Source organism: Passer montanus, unplaced genomic scaffold (genome assembly GCF_014805655.1).
Source record: "Passer montanus isolate IOZ18808 unplaced genomic scaffold, ASM1480565v1 scaffold59, whole genome shotgun sequence".
In the NCBI taxonomy this organism is placed as follows: Eukaryota; Metazoa; Chordata; class Aves; order Passeriformes; family Passeridae; genus Passer; species Passer montanus.
The window spans coordinates 2,234,881-2,250,645 of NW_024370926.1; the positions used below are offsets into that span (position 1 = coordinate 2,234,881).

A 15,765-nucleotide genomic window follows, 5' to 3' on the forward strand; every position below is an offset into this window, starting at 1 on the left:
AAAAAATGAGAATCATAGAATTGTTTAAGAGCATCACCAATCAACCCAGCACCATCATAACCCCCCCTAAACCACGTCCCCAGGTGCCACATCCACACAGTTCTGAACACTTCCAGTGGTGGTGATTCCCCCACTGCCCTGGGCAGTCTGTTCTGGTGTTTTACAACTCTTTCTGTGTAGAATTTTCTCCTAATATCTAAACGTCCCCTGGTGCAGCTTGAGGCCGTTTATTCTCCTCCTGTCACTTGTTATCTGAGAGAAGACAAAAACATTGAATACCTTTGGATCATTTCTCGCGGCTGTCCTGGCTGGGTGTGAGCAGGTCGTGCCACCTGCTGCAGTGGCTGTCCCTGTGCCTGACGTGGATGAGGTGTGTGGTGACAGAAATGACACCATCGTTTTTTCCACTGGAACTTCTGGGGGAAAAAAAAAAAGAGTCAGACTGTCAGGGTCAGCAGCCTGGCTGTGACATTGCAGAGCATTTTCCACACACAGAACCAGCCCAAAGCTGTGAGCATTGCAGGTGTTTGCAGGGGGAGGTTGGTGAGGAAATCTGGAGGAGATGTTGGGCATGTCCTGCTTTCAGAGAACCACAGAATCATGGAATGGTTTGCGTTGGAAGGGACCTCAAAGCCGAAAAAGAGTCAAACTGTCAGGGTCAGCAGCCTGGCTGTGACATTGCAGAGCATTTTCCACACACAGAACCAGCCCAAAGCTGTGAGCATTGCAGGTGTTTGCAGGGGGAGGTTGGTGAGGAAATCTGGAGGAGATGTTGGGCATGTCCTGCTTTCAGAGAACCACAGAATCATGGAATGGTTTGCGTTGGAAGGGACCTCAAAGCCCATCCTGTTCCAAACCCTGCCATGGCAGGGACACCTCCCACTGTCCCAGGTGCTCCAAGCCCTGTCCAGCCTGGCCTTGGGCACTGCCAGGGATCCTGGGGCAGCCACAGCTGCTCTGGGAATTCCATCCCAGCCAGGAATTCCCAATCTCCCATCCATCCCTGCCCTCTGGCAGTGGGAGCCATTCCCTGTGTCCTGTCCCTCCAGGCCTTGTCCCCAGTCCTTCTGCAGCTCTCCTGGAGCCCCTTCAGGCCCTGGAAGAGCTCTGGGCTCTCCCTGGAGCTTCTCCAGGTGAACATTCCCAGCTGTCCCAGCCTGGCTCCAGGGCAGAGGGGCTGCAGCCCTGGCACAGCTCTGTCCCTCCATGCTTTCTTTGGGTGGGTGCCTGGGACAGAACGGCTCCACCTCCACTTTGGGGGTTGCTGTCTTTATGCTCAAGCTGCCCTTAAGGTGTTGCTGCTCCCATCCCCTTTCCCTCTTCCCACACTGACACTGGGAATGTGGTTTTCGTGCCACTGAAAAATAGGGGAAAATGTTCCTTTCACCCACTTGGCAGCAGTCAGGGACCTCACCCAGCAGCTCCTGAATGCAGCTCAGAAGCCGTGGCTGAGCTCCCAACCTCTCCTGACCCCTTTTCCTGGGGCTCCCTCCTAACACTCCACCTCTGCCCATCCACAGGTGTTGGGAACAACACCACCAAACCCACACCTTGCTGCAGCAGCCAAAAATGTGTCCGTTTCCCTTTTCTTTTTCCAGCATTCCCTAACCTTTCCCATCCACCCTGACCCTTTTCCTCTGCCCCCACCTGCATTAAGGCACTGCAGGATGGAGGAATGTCCACATGGACAACACAGGGAGGAGGAGGTGAGCTGTGAACTTTTGCACGGCCTGGAGATGGATTTCCTCTGATTTTAATTGAATTGTTTAATTTTTTTTTTTCACTCTTTTGTACAAGTTCAGGAAGGTCTGGAGCAAGTCAAGCCTGGCTTGGCTTCACAGGGCTGGCAACACCGAGTGGAAATTTTATTGCTTCCTGTTATGAGAGCTCAGGGAGGCAGGATGGGATTTCGGGAGAAACAGGGGCAGCTCTGACTGCAGGGATGACCCTGATGGGTGGGGCTGGAGGTGGCCTTTCATTCCCACTGCTCCTCCAGCTACTTCAGGAAAGGGAAGCAAATAGAGGAGGGAATAATGGCTCAGTTTGACCTCTGGCTATCGAGGCAGATGTTTTCTTTGGAGCAGGAATAGAAGCCGGGGGAAAAATGCTGTGAAGGGCTTTGCTGAGCCACGTCAGCTCCACCTGAGTTCCCTCTTGTCACCTCTCAGTGTCATCCCACCACCTCAGACGCTTCAGCAGAAAGGTTCCCCCCAGAAAAATTAATGTGTTTTTTTTCTCAGCACTGAAATTTATCTCAAGAATGTGTCCATTGCAGAGAAATGTTCAGCTGGAATAAATCCCTTCTGCTCTCCAGCCTGGGTTTAAACATTTCCTCTGGGCTTTTGTACTTTGGGATTTAAATCTTGTTGTTATTTAAGCATATCAGATAAGTTTTTAGGTCATTTGCAAATTGCTTTTACCTTTCTGCAGTCATCAGCCAGCGATATCTGAAGGAAAACTTTTCCTGTTTTTCAGCAGAAATGTTATTTATTCTGCTAACAGCACTGCCTTCTGGCTCCAGGCACAAACCAATGCAAACTTCACAGAAATTCCATTTTCTGACCTATCTTTGTGCTAACTGAGGCATAACTGTGGTCCAAATGTCATGGCAGCTCAGAGCCAGAGTTTACATTTTCAGAGTGCATGAAGGAAAACATCCCTCACCTCACTTTCAAACAGCCTTGCATTATTCAGCCAAAATCCCCACGGGCTTTGGAAAAATGTGTAAGACCAGATTTTCCCTGTTTCATCCTTGCAAAGAGCCAGAGACCAACCACATAATTCTCTTCCACATCAAAACCTTCTTGGGTTCATCCAACAGAGCTGAATGCAGGATAAAAATCAACCTAGTGATGAATAAGTGGAGATTTTGTCTTTCTGTCCTTCAAATGACACATTTGCATTGGGGTTGAATGCCCTGAAAAGTCTAAGCAGAGTTTTGTGATGAAGCAGATTTTAAGAACAGCCCCTGGCACAGCTTTTTCTCCTGCTTGCAAATTGTTTTTTTTAAAAAAGAGTTAAGGTTCTGGCTGAGTTCTTAGGATGCAAGCCCTGATTAGCCCCAAATCCTGGAGAGCACCCAAAGCAACAGCCCCTGGCACAGCTTTTTCTGCTGCTTGCAAATTGGTTTTTTTTTTTTTTAAAGAGTTAAGGTTCTGGCTGAGTTCTTAGGATGCAAGCCCTGATTAGCCCCAAATCCTGGAGAGCACCCAAAGCTCTGCGTGAAGGAGGGAAGAAGTCTGCACAGCTGGGATGGTTTTGGTGTTAAATCAGGGGGTTTGGTGGCACTGGAAGGGATCCTGGAAGATCTGGCTGAGTGGAGCAGCAGCAGGGCCATTCCCACCTGCTCAGCCTGCCTCAGCTCCCTGGGACAGCCACGCTCCCCCCTGACCCCCTCACCCGTGGAATTGTTGGCTGGGTTTCTGTTTCAGGTGGAAATTTGCTCTTTCTGTCCCCAAGCGTGGCCCCTCCACCCATTAATCCAAATTCTGTCCCAGAATGGGGCTTCCATCCCTGCTGGGAGCTGCTGGCCTGTCCCAAAGCACTCAGGAGACGTGGCCCAGCCCCAACCCAGCCCTGTCACCGGGGGCAGTGACACAGCTTGGGTCTCTGGGGACACAGCTTGGGTCCCTGGGGACACAGCTTGGGTCCTTGGGGACACAACTTGGGTTTTTGAGGACACAGATTGGGTTCTTGGGGACACAATTTGGATCCTTGGGGACATAGCTTGGGTCCTTGGGGACACAACTTGGGTTTTTGGGGATATAGCTTTCATCCCTCATGACACAATTTGGGCCCTTGGGGACACAGACTGGGTCCCTGGAGACACAGTTTGGGTCCTAGGGACACAGTTTGGATCCTTGGGGACACAGCTTGGGTTTTTGGGGACACAGATTGGGTCGCTGGGGACAGATTTTGGGTCCTTGGGGACACAGACTGGGTTCCTGGGGACACAGCTTGGGTTTTTGGGGACACAGATTAGGTCGCTGGGGACAGAGTCTGAGTTCCTGGGGATACAGCTTGAGTCCTTGAGGACACAATTTGGGTCCTTGGGGACAAAACTCAGGTTTTTGGGGACATAGTTTGGGTCCTTGGGGACACAGATTGGATCCCTGGGGACACAGCTTGGGTTTTTGGGGACACGGCTTGGGTTCCTGGTGACACAGCTTGGGTCCTGGTGTTGCTGAAGGCCCTGGAGACTCCAGGCATGGAGAAGGGGCTCCCCTGGGAGCCGGTGGCCTCTTTGCCACCAGGAAATGCAAACGGAGCTGTCCCAGTGGGACACAGGTGGGTCTCTGGTCCCAGGAGCCTGGTGCAGTGGAAGGTGTCCCCACCCATGGCCAGGGGGTGGGACTGGAGCCTCCTTAGGGTCCCTTCACCCCAAACCCCTCTGGGGTTCTCCACAGGGCTCCGTTCACCTCGTGCCATCAGCCAGGAAAGTGCTGCTGGAAATGGCAAATTCCCAGCGCTGGCTTGAACCAAACCGGTTGAAAATGAGCCCAAATCCTCTTCCAAAGCCATGGATCCCCCCAGACCTGTGTGCTCCTGGGACAGCAGCTCTGGGAGCAGAAGAGGGGGTGCAGGAAAGGGGGACATATTGAGGAAGGAGGTGTCAGCCCTGAAGCCCATCTTGAAGGGGATAAACCTCAGAGTGCTCCCTTGTGACTCTGTCACTCACTGGCTGAGCCACAGATCCCTTTTTTTCCCCAAAACTGCCACCCAATTACTGGCAAATGACAATAATAACACAGTTCTGTGGATTTTTAGTCTGGGCAAAAGAAAAATCATATTTTCCAAACCCCAGTATTCCTTTTTAGCAGTGCCTTTGCCATGCTTCCCATCACAAATCCCTTTTCCAGTGGGCAGCACCCACAGCCACCAAAGGTGAGGATGAGCCCTGCATCCCATCTCCAAAAGTCAGGGAAAAAAAGTTTAGTGAAGTTAATCCAAGAGGAAAAAGATAAGAACTAAAACTGCTGCTTCACATCTTGCTCTCGCTTGTGGTGTTCAAACATTTTTGCTTCTCAGATGGGAAATTCAAATAATCTCAAAGCAACAATAATCAATAAGGTAAAAGATGGTGGTTTTAATTTATTCCAGTTTTGTCACATCTGTCTCAACACAGTGGGCCCTGTTTTAAAAACAGGCTTAAAATTTGCACAAAGATGCAAACCTTCACTGCCTTTAGTTAAAAACTGAACAAATGAACATCCAAAGGAGGAAAATCAGAGAAGAAAATGACCTGTCAGCACAGTCCAGCACAGAGCTTTGTAGGTTTGTGCCCAGAGTGGGCAATTATGGTCTCTCCTCATCCCTGGAGTAGCAGGAGCTGTTACACCAGTTCTCATTATCATTGGTGACAGCACTTATGTATTTCAACAGGACATTTAAATAAATATGTGCAGATCACTGCTCTGAAACACAAATGGTGCCTGGGGGAGAGGTGGCTTGGGGAGGTGACTCCCAGCAGCAGCCAGGATTACCCAAAGCTCCATCACACCCTTTCCCCTCTGTCTCCTCTCGTTTATTCCCTCCTCTCCTGGCCAGGCAGGGGTGGGTTTTTCCCTGAACACTCATTTATGGCTCTGCCTCCTTGCCTGGGTGGTGTTTGGTGAGGGGAAGCCCTCATTCCCTGCCAGCGTGATGGCTGCAGCAGGAGCAGATGTTGCCTGGCCTGCCTGGAGCACAGATGCCCCAGAAATCTTCACCCAGCCCTGAGAGCTGTGTGTATAAATAACCCCCGTGGTTAGAAAGCAAAGAGCCTGGAAAAATCTGCCTGACCCAAGGGGCTGGGACCACGCTGGGCTGCCTTTTATCTCCGAGCTGAGCCTGGGAGTTGTTCTCAGCTGGTTATTTTTAAATAACCAACAACACTTCCCTGCAGCTCTGTCCTGCACCAGCAGCAGCAGCAGGTGGGGCTTTCAGCACAGCTCTCGGGTGGGAACGAGCTCTTGGTGGCCATCCCTGAGCTCTGGTGGATGTCACAGCGTGTGGCTTTCAGGAGGAGGAGGACTGACATGTGCTGGGGAGACCCTGCTAGTGGGGGATCACCCAAGGAGCATTCAGTGCCCCTGTGGAGTGACCACGAGGTGATTCACTGCTGTCCCCAGAGCTGAAGGACCTTGAGGGGAAGGAGGTCACTGCCCCAGCGTGCTGGAGCCCAATCCCTACCCCAGGAATAAACAGGGATAATGTGGCCTCAGCCCTGCTGCATCTTCTCAGTCTCTCAGTGGGAGATCTCCAGCCCTGGAGGAGTTTTTGGAGATCTCCAGCCTTGAGGGTGTTTGGAGATCTCCAGTCCTGGGGGTTTTTGGAGATCTGCAGCTCTGGAGATGTTTGGAGATCTCCAGTCCTGGGGGGATTTGGGGATCTTCAGCCCTGGAGTGAGAATTTGGAGATCTCCAGTCCTGGGGATTTTTAGAGATCTCCAGCCCTGTGGGGAGAATTTGGAGATCTCCAGCCCTGGCTGCGGGGGGAGTTTGGAGATCTCCAGCCCTGGGGGGATTTGGGGATCTCCAGTCCTCGGGGGAGGTTTGGAGATCTCCAGCCTTGGGGGATTTGGAGATCTGCAGCCCTGGAGGGGTTTTTGGGGATCTCCAGCCCTGGGGGTTTTTGGAGATCTGCAGCCCTGGTGCTCTCCTCTGGAACCTCCCTGTGTCCTTTGGGAGAGCAAGCTGTCATTGTGCCACGTGCTGAAATTGAAACATGAAGCCAGGGTTGTGGTAATTTAACTTTTTTAGAGGTTTACTCCCCAAAAATGCCTCCCAGACCCTGGTTTTCCTGGCGTGGCATATTCCCACCAAGGTGTGTTCATCCCAACACCTCACTCAGCTGATAAGGCTTTTCCTGCCTGTCTTGGGTGACTAATTCCAAACAGAGAATAAACTTATCAGTAAAGATAAGGGAGTAATTAGTTTATAACAGGAAACCTCAAGGAATGGAGCTGCAATAAAATGCAGGTGCTGCTCCTTGAAAGAGCATCCAGGCAACAAGTTCCAATTAGCAGGAATTGCCCTTCCAGGTCCATTCAGGCTTTTTTGGAAGCCAGAGCTCTGAATGCCCTGCTTTGATCAGCATCAGGGATAAAAATTCCTGATAAACCATACGGTTTCTAACACCCCTTTTAATCCCAGTGCAGATCTTCCCACGTTTTCTGCCCTCAGAGATCTTGGCTGGACTTTCTGCCCTGGCTCTCCATTTCCACTCTCAGCACAGCAGAAATGTTATTTATCCTGCTAACTACTTATTCTGCTAACTACTTATTCTGCTAACAGCACTGACACACCGAGCCCTGGTGCTGCTGGAATGGCAATGCCAAAGCTCCTTGGACCATCAGGGTGGAGGTTTTGATCTTGAAAGAAGTTTTCTTCTTGCTTCAGGCTCCCTGTGCATCCCCATCCCTGCTATTCCTTCCTGCAGCTGCAAAGAAGGCAGAAAACTCTCTGTAGGTGCTCAAAACCCCTTTCCCACTCTTCACCTGCTCTCTGCTCCTTCCACCAGCTCGGAGAGAGGGGAACCACCTCCTTCAGGCACAGCTTTTCCTGGCAGTGCAGCAAAGCAGGAGCCTCAGGGCAGTTTTTTTTTCTCACTAGCGAGCTTCCCTTTCTTCCTTTAATTTTTTAAAATTATTTTTTCACCCCCAACGGCCCAGGAGCTTCTGCCAGAATGCGTTTTCCACGTGTTCCCTGTTAGTCATGCTCTCCAAACCTCCCACCAGTGCCACTGATGCTCACTCACTCCCCACCGGCACAAGCGCTCGGCGCAGCAAAATTCCGGGCGGCGCTCCTAAAACCAGACCCGGCGGCTTGTTTGGATTTAAAACCCTTTCAAGCCCTTCTCTCTGCTTTGGAGGGCGTGTGGAGCACCTTCCCAGCTTCTCCCGAGGCTGGGCCAGGCCGGGGGTCGGGCGGGGGCTGCCGGCAAAGGCGGGGTCTGAGCGCCTTAAATAGGGAGCGGCGCTGGAGGCAGCCCTGGGGTTTTATCCCGGGCAGGATAAAGCTCTTTACCCACGGCAGAGGGATTGGAGGCACGGGGATGTCGGTGGAGGGGGGAAAGCCACGGCGAGAAGCATCATGTCTCTGTAAGTAGATTTTTTTTCCCCCCTCCTTGGAGTTCAGGCAGTGGAGGGAGAAGTGTGCAGAATGGACTGACATCCAGCTAGCCCTGATTCTATTTTTTTTTTTAATTTTTTTTTGTTATTTGGCGTGTTTTAGAGTCGGTTTTTAAAGTTTTCACAGCTCCTACAGCTGTGCCTGTGGTTGTGTGGAGGGTTTTGGGAAGTCACTGTGGTGAGAACAGCTCATTCCTGCACAGTTCTGGCTACTTCAGGAGCTGGTGGTGGTTTGAGCAGCCCTGTCCCTCCTTTGCAGCTGTTTTGAAGTGTAGCTTGTCCCCTGTGTGTGTTTCATGCACTGTGTGTCACCTCTGCAGGTGATGATGGAATGGATTTCAAAACCAGAGACATGGGGAGTCCTTTCTTGGGGAGATAATTCAGTTACATGACTCTGCACTGGAGTTCAGGCAGAGGAGTGAGAAGCATGCAGAATGGACTTACGTCGAGCTAGCACTGATTTATATTTTTTTCGTTCTTTGGCATGTTTTCAAGTCAGTTTTTAAAGTTTTCCCAGCTCCTACAGCTGTGCCTGTGGTTGTGTGGAGGGTTTTGGGAAGTCAGTGTGGTAACAGCTCATTCCTGCACAGTTCTGGCTACTTCAGGAGCTGGTGGTGGTTTGAGCAGCCCTGTCCCTCCTTTGCAGCTGTTTTGAAGTGTAGCTTGTCCCCTGTGTGTGTTTCATATGCTGTGTGTCACCTCTGCAGGTGATGATGGATGACTGAATAAATGGGTTTCAAAGCCACAGGGATGGGGAGTCCTTTCTTGGGGAGATAATTCAGCTACATGAATCTACACCTCATCTAATCCCTGTGCCTGCTGCAGATCTACCCAGATGTTTGGTTTTGGTGGGGTTTTTTGTTTGTTTGTTTTGTTTTGGGTTTATTGGGTTTTTTTGTTTGTTTGGGGGTTTTTTTGTTTTGTTGTTGTTGTTGGGTTTCTTTTGTTTTGGATTTTTTTTGTTTGTTTGTTTGTTTTTTGGGGTTTTTTTGTTGGTTTCTTTTTTTTTTTTTTTTTTTTTTTTTTTTTTTTTGTTGGGTTTTTTTTTTTTTGTTTTTGTTGGTTTTTTTTTTTTTTTTTTTTTTTTTTACCCAGACTGCATAACTTTCACACTGCACAGAGGAATTGGGTCTGTAGGAGGTGGAAAGATGCAGAAATCTGTGTTCTGTGCTTTGGTGGTTGGGGCTGTGAGGAGAGGAGACACAGCCTTTTCCTAGTGCCAGTCTAGCGCTGTGAACGAGTCTTTCCTTGGAAGCTTCTTTAATTTATAATTGATTCCAAAACATCGTGGTGCACTAAACTCCAAGCAACTAAAAGCACAGAAATCCCACAGTTTGGTCTTTGTAGCCAGTGAGTCCTAAACCCCGCTGGAAGTTTGTAGGGAGGGGTTTTTCCCTCATTTCCCTGGGCTCCTGCTCTCAGTCACAGTGCCAGGAGGGCAGGGGGACTCCCAGGGGTGCAAGGCCAGGGTGGGACCCCTCAGAGCGGGGTCCCAGGGTGCAGGAGCAGCTCGGGGCTGGCTCCCGCAGATGTTCCTGCAGATCCAGATGTGCACAGAGGGCTGGGCAGTGGCAGGACCCACAGCTCAGGGATGGTCTTCCCAAAGCAACAACCCCTCACTTCTGTTACTTCACAATTTCTGTCCTTTTCCCTGCCTCGGGAGATTGGGAGCACTTAATTGGGTTTTCCTTTCTAAAATGTATCTCTTAGAGGAGAGGGTGCTGTGCTAACAACCCTGACAAATGCCAGTTCCAAACTTTGAATATTTACTCTTGGGTTGTCCTTTCTAAAATGTATCTCCTAGAGGAGACAGAGGGTGCTGTGCTAACAACCCTGACAAATGCCAGTTCCAAACTTTGAATATTTACTCCAAAAGCTGTCACAACCTTGGTCAGCCCCTTCCTGCCCCTGCAAATTGCTTCTGGGAGGTGCATTTGAGCTTTGGGAATTGTGTCCATGAGTAACACTTGCAAAACGGTGAATTATCCTTGGTGTGGTCTTTAGGCACTGAAATTTAGATGAACTGCTCTGCAGGACATTCAAAGTGCATTTTAAGGAACAATTTGGGGCTTGCAGCTAATTTGGGGAGCTGGTGGGGGGGTTTGGACACCTGCATGGGGCCAGGCGAGGTGGGGCTGCATCCAGCCCTGCCTCATCCACACCCGGATGCTCCACAGACAGATGCTCCATGCCCCACACCCAGCAGGGTCTTCCCTTCCCAGCCTCCCCTCAGCTGGAGCTTGGCTGAGTGCCTGGATTAATCCTGCAAATCATCTAACACCCCAGTTTGCCCTTATCTGAATGTCAGCACGACAGGGGAAGGGTTAAATACCCCTTGGGGTGTACCCACTGCAAGGAAGCAAAAAAAGGCACTCAAAGAGGGAACCTCCGCATCCTGCTGAATTATCCTTGGTGTGGTCTTTAGGGCAGCACTGAAATTCGGATGAACTGCTCTGCAGGACATTCAAAGTGCATTTTAAGGAACAATTTGGGGCTTGCAGCTAATTTGGGGAGCTGGTGGGGGGGTTTGGACACCTGCATGGGGCCAGGCGAGGTGGGGCTGCATCCAGCCCTGCCTCATCCACACCCGGATGCTCCACAGACAGATGCTCCATGCCCCACACCCAGCAGGGTCTTCCCTTCCCAGCCTCCCCTCAGCTGGAGCTTGGCTGAGTGCCTGGATTAATCCTGCAAATCATCTAACACCCCAGTTTGCCCTTATCTGAATGTCAGCACGACAGGGGAAGGGTTAAATACCCCTTGGGGTGTACCCACTGCAAGGAAGCAAAAAGAGGCACTCAAAGAGGGAACCTCCCCATCTCACCCCTGAATAAACCAAATTTCCTCAGTAAATAAAGAATATCTCAGTGGGCATCACTTTCCATGTCCTGCAGTGATTAAATTATCCCACCTGCACAGCTGTACTGACCAAGGCATCATTTTGGGGCAGGAGAGGGGGATTTTGGTCCCATCAGCTTTGAGGGCTGATGGCAGAGAGGAGAATTTCCCCACCTCTCCTTCTGGCTGATGACCCAGCTGTGCCTCAGTTTCCCCAGCCCCAGGACAAGAATAGCACCATCTGCAGAGCTCTCCCACAGGCCGGGCCCGGCGTGTGAAGACTTGGGGGTTTGTGTTCGCAGGGGATTTGTTTGATCTGGAAATAGCAGGGTTAGAAAATTCCATCTGCCTGCTCTCGAGAGCCCTGGGCGGGGGCAGCGCCACTGCGAGCGCCAAGCGAGGCAGCCCCGCCTGGCTCCTGTCCTGGGAAGCAGTGGGAGCAAAAAACTGCATTCCAGAAGGGCTGGATGTGGAGAACAGAGTGGGGCACGTCTCCCTTCCTGCTGCTGGCTGGGGCTGTGTTCCCACCACGGAAACCCTACTGCAGGATTTTGTGTCTCCAGTGGGGCAAAGCCAGGCTGGTGTCTCATGGCATCACCAAGCCACGTTGGATGGGGCTTGAGCAGCTTGTGGAAGGTGTCCCTGCCCATGGAGCAAGATGATCATTAAGGTCCCTTCCAACCCCCTAAACTTATAGGATTCTGAGATTTTATGATGGTTTTCTCCACTCAGCCATGCTCACCCAGCATGAAGAGTTATGGTTGAAGCCCATACTTCTTGCACGTAGGAAAACAGCTCCTTTCTCTTCTCTTCTCTTCTCTTCTCTTCTTTCTTTTTTTTCCTTTTTTGGGTGCAGGTGCTTTCCCTCCTGCTCTCATCCCTCAGTATCTGTGCCAGCCAAGCAGTGAAATTGCCTCCTGTCTTTAGTGCTGCCTGAGGTCACCCAAGGAACTTGGGCTGAGGCCCTGCTGCAAGTTAAGCTAAACACAAAATGCTTGTTACAAGCTCTTCCTCCCCAGCTGTCCAGGTCTCCTAATAAATCCATGGTTTTCTCTTGAAAGCTTCTCAAGGTTTATTTTTGAAACAGTCTGTATTTGATTAAAGTTTTGTTTTGTTTTGCTTTGTTTCAAGAGGAACTTAAAAGGGCCATCGGCCTGTAAACATAAATATTCCCATTCTTTCACTGATTCTTTGCATTTTTCTCGGTTTACTAATGAAAGATATTTCAGCAGGGCAAGTCTCTGTGTTGTGGGAGCATCCTCTACTGCTCTAGCCCTGACCATGCTTTAGGGGGAGAAATTTTCCCTAATATCCAATCTAAACCTCCCCTGGTGCTAACTGAGGCTGTTCCCTCTCCTCCTGTCCCTGTTCCCTGGAGCAGAGCTCGACCCCCCAGCTGTCCCCTCCTATCAGGAGCTGTGCAGAGCTACAAGGTCCCCCCAAGCCTCCTTTTCTCCAGGCTGAGCCCCTTCCCAGCTCCCTCAGCTGCTCCTGGTGCTCCAGACCCTTCCCCAGCTCCGTTCCCATCTCTGGACTCGCTCCAGCCCCTCTATGTCTTTCTTTGTCATGAGGAGCCCAAACCTGACCCTGGGATTCAAGGTGTGGCCTCACCAGTGCCCAGCACACAGGTCAGTCACTGCTCTGGTTGTCCAGCTGGCACAAGATGTGACCTCACGTCCCTGTTTTTTTATCTCCCCCTCTCCCTGCAGGTCATAACTGAGCAGCCCTTATGACCAACATGAGCTGGAGCTTCCTCACCCGCCTGCTAGAAGAGATTCACAATCACTCCACCTTCGTGGGGAAGGTCTGGCTCACCGTGCTCATCGTCTTCCGCATCGTGCTGACGGCCGTGGGGGGCGAGTCCATCTACTCCGATGAGCAGAGCAAGTTCACCTGCAACACCAAGCAGCCGGGCTGCGACAACGTCTGCTACGACGCCTTCGCGCCGCTGTCGCACGTCCGCTTCTGGGTCTTCCAGATCATCGTGATCTCCACGCCCTCCGTCATGTACCTGGGCTACGCCATCCACAGGATCGCCCGCTCGGCCGAGGAGGAGAAGAAGTTCAAGGGGTTCAAGAAGAAGAAGCAGTTTGCCCTCAACTGGCAGGCCGTGCGCAACATGGAGGACGCCATGGAGGCCGACGAGGAGGAGCCCATGATCTCGGACGACGCGGCCGAGCACGAGAAGGCCAAGGCCAAGCCCAAGTGCAAGGAGCAGCAGAAGCACGACGGGAGGAGGCGCATCCAGCAGGAGGGACTGATGAAAATCTACGTCTTCCAGCTCCTCACCCGGGCCTCCTTCGAGGTTTGCTTTTTGATAGGGCAGTATTTGCTCTACGGTTTCGAGGTGGAAGCTTACTACGTCTGCAACAGGGTCCCTTGTCCCCACACCGTGGACTGCTTCGTGTCCCGGCCCACGGAGAAGACCATCTTCCTGCTGGTGATGTACGTGGTGAGCTGCCTGTGCCTGCTGCTGAACATGTGCGAGATGTTCCACCTGGGCTTCGGCACCATCCGCGACGCCATCCGCAACCGGAAAATCAACAGCTTCCGGCAGCCCCCCTACAACTACGCCTACCCCAAGAACATCTCCTGCCCTCCCGAGTACAACCTGGTCGTCAAATCCGAGAAGTCCACCAAGATCCCCAACAGCCTGATGGCCCACGAGCAGAACTTGGCCAACGTGGCTCAGGAGCAGCAGTGCACCAGCCCCGACGAGAACCTGCCGGCGGATCTGTCCACGCTGCACAAGCACCTGCGGGTGGCCCAGGAGCAGCTGGACATCGCCTTCCAGAGCTACAGCAGCACCCAGGCCAACACGCAGCCCTCTCGGACCAGCAGCCCCGCCTCGGGGGGCACCGTGGTGGAGCAGAACAGGGCCAACACCGCCCAGGAGAAACAAGGTGCTAAACCCAAGGCCTCGCTGGAGAAAGGCAGCTCCAGCAGTAAAGATGGGAAGACGTCCGTGTGGATATAACTCTGTGAGGAAGGAGAGAGGGCGGCGTGAGAGGGGTTTTTGTTTTGGTTCGTTTCTGGTTTTCGGTGTTATCTCGCGTTTGTTTGGCAGGGCACGTTTTTTGTGTGGAAGTCAAGAGAGTAAAAGGAGTTTCGGACCAATTTAGTGCTGTCTTCCAGTTAACAAAAGACATTTCTTCCCCTGTTTCCACTTCCTGAGTGACAGGGACCTCCAGAGAGTAACAGCAAACCCACCCCACCTCCCAGCCCCTGGCTCAGCGCCGCAGCCCCCAGCAGAGACTGGACAGTGTGCCGTGGTGGGAAGAGGAGGGAAAAGTCAGGCTGGCAGGGATCAGCCACCCTCCTGCATGGCAAGGCTGGAGTGCTGCAGGCCAGGCAGTGTTTAATTACTAAACGCCCTTAACCAAATTAATTCCCGATCCTTTGGTAAGAAAACCGCTGACATGTTGCAGGGACCTTGGTGGCAGGCTCACAGCTGATGGCCTGATGCCAGGGGAGGCCTCGTTGGATGCTGTGAGCCAGAGCTGGCACCCAGGTCAGGTCTGGGGTGACTGCCTCACACAGGGAGACCTAAAACCAGCACAGGGCTGAAGGTTTCATCTTTCCTTCCTCTGCTCCAAACCCTCTGGAGCAGGAGCGAGCAGTGACATTGCATCCTACTGGTGCCTGTGTAGCCTTGCTACAGATGTGATGGGAATTGTTGCAGTTAACAGGGTTTTTAACAAACTGCTGCTTCACATCATCAGAAAGTGCCTTTATGCAACCAGGAAAACAGAAGTGTAAAGGGTTTAGGTTCCTTCACTTGCTGAATTTTAGACGATCAGCGTCGGCAAATTTGTTTTTCTGATTAATTGAGGAAAAGCGCTGTTGGCAAATTTGTTTTTCTGATTAATCAAACCCTTATAAATAGTGGCAGGAGGAAGATCTATGCATAGCGTGTCTCTGGGGGGTGTGGGTGTGTGTCCATGTGTAGATACAGACACTCTGAACACGTGTGTGTGAACGTAGACATAGAGAGCTACGTGTAAATGTAATATCACCCCTCTGCTCCTCTACAGCCTTCCACCTCCCCTGAGAAAACCCAGCTGCTCCAGGGCTGGGGCTGATCTCATCCTGGGGCTTTTACCTCCAGCTCCACCTGGAACTGGGAGAGTTCCTACACTTGCTGGGGGGGCTTTGCAGAAGGTCTGGCTTCAGTGGGGACAGGGCCTGATGATAGAAGGAAGGTTTTCCTGAGTTTATGTGGAATTTTTTCAGCTGGGCTTGACTTTTAGGGTGGTGAGGAAGGTTTTCGTGAGTTTATATGTGGAATTTTTTCAGCTGGGCTTGACTTTTAGGGTGGTGTTCATGCACTTAGAGTATTTTGGGTGTGTGTTAAAATCAAGATGCTGAGCTCCAAGGCTCCTACTGTTCTTTGTCAGGGGGGGTTTCATCTCCCCCACAGAGAACCCAGACAGGCAGAGCCTTCAGGATCAAACCTATTGCAAAAGAAATGAATTCTCCCTGAGCACTGCACTGTCCCTGTGCCAAGCTGTTCCCTCGGGCTGTGCCAGGATCTCTTATCCATGGGATATTCCTGACTTCTCTCTGGACATCACTCCCATGTCCTTGAGGTCAGTCCCTAACGGCCCTGAGGATGCCTGTTCCCCTTTGGTCATTCTTGGGAACAGGCAGGGAATTTGGATGTGCCCTTCATTTCCTGGGAACTTCGGCTGAGCTGTGTGATGCATTAGAGAACAGTCCTGGAAGCAAAAAAAAAAGAGTAGGATTAAAAAGAAAGCAGAGAAACATCCTACAAGGTATCCAGCAGCAAATACTCAGCTTTGTGGCTTTGTGTATCT

The 15,765-nt window shown here is 51.5% G+C and overlaps 1 protein-coding gene across 3 annotated transcripts in view; it reads left to right on the forward strand.

The window, feature by feature from the left end:
• The window catches only part of GJC2 (gap junction protein gamma 2), a 39,120-nt gene extending 23,923 nt beyond the window's left edge, over positions 1-15,197 (forward strand). For 2 of the 3 annotated variants that reach the window (XM_039726552.1, XM_039726550.1), the window contains one exon: positions 12,658-15,197. In XM_039726552.1, the coding sequence (XP_039582486.1) occupies positions 12,678-13,925 (1,248 nt within the window). In that variant the 5' untranslated portion in view covers positions 12,658-12,677 and the 3' untranslated portion in view covers positions 13,926-15,197. Of the gene's footprint in view, positions 1-7,076; positions 8,081-12,657 lie in introns of those variants that run through there. The other variant, XM_039726551.1, reaches the window with a different exon arrangement.
• Positions 15,198-15,765: the final 568 nt, after the last annotated feature.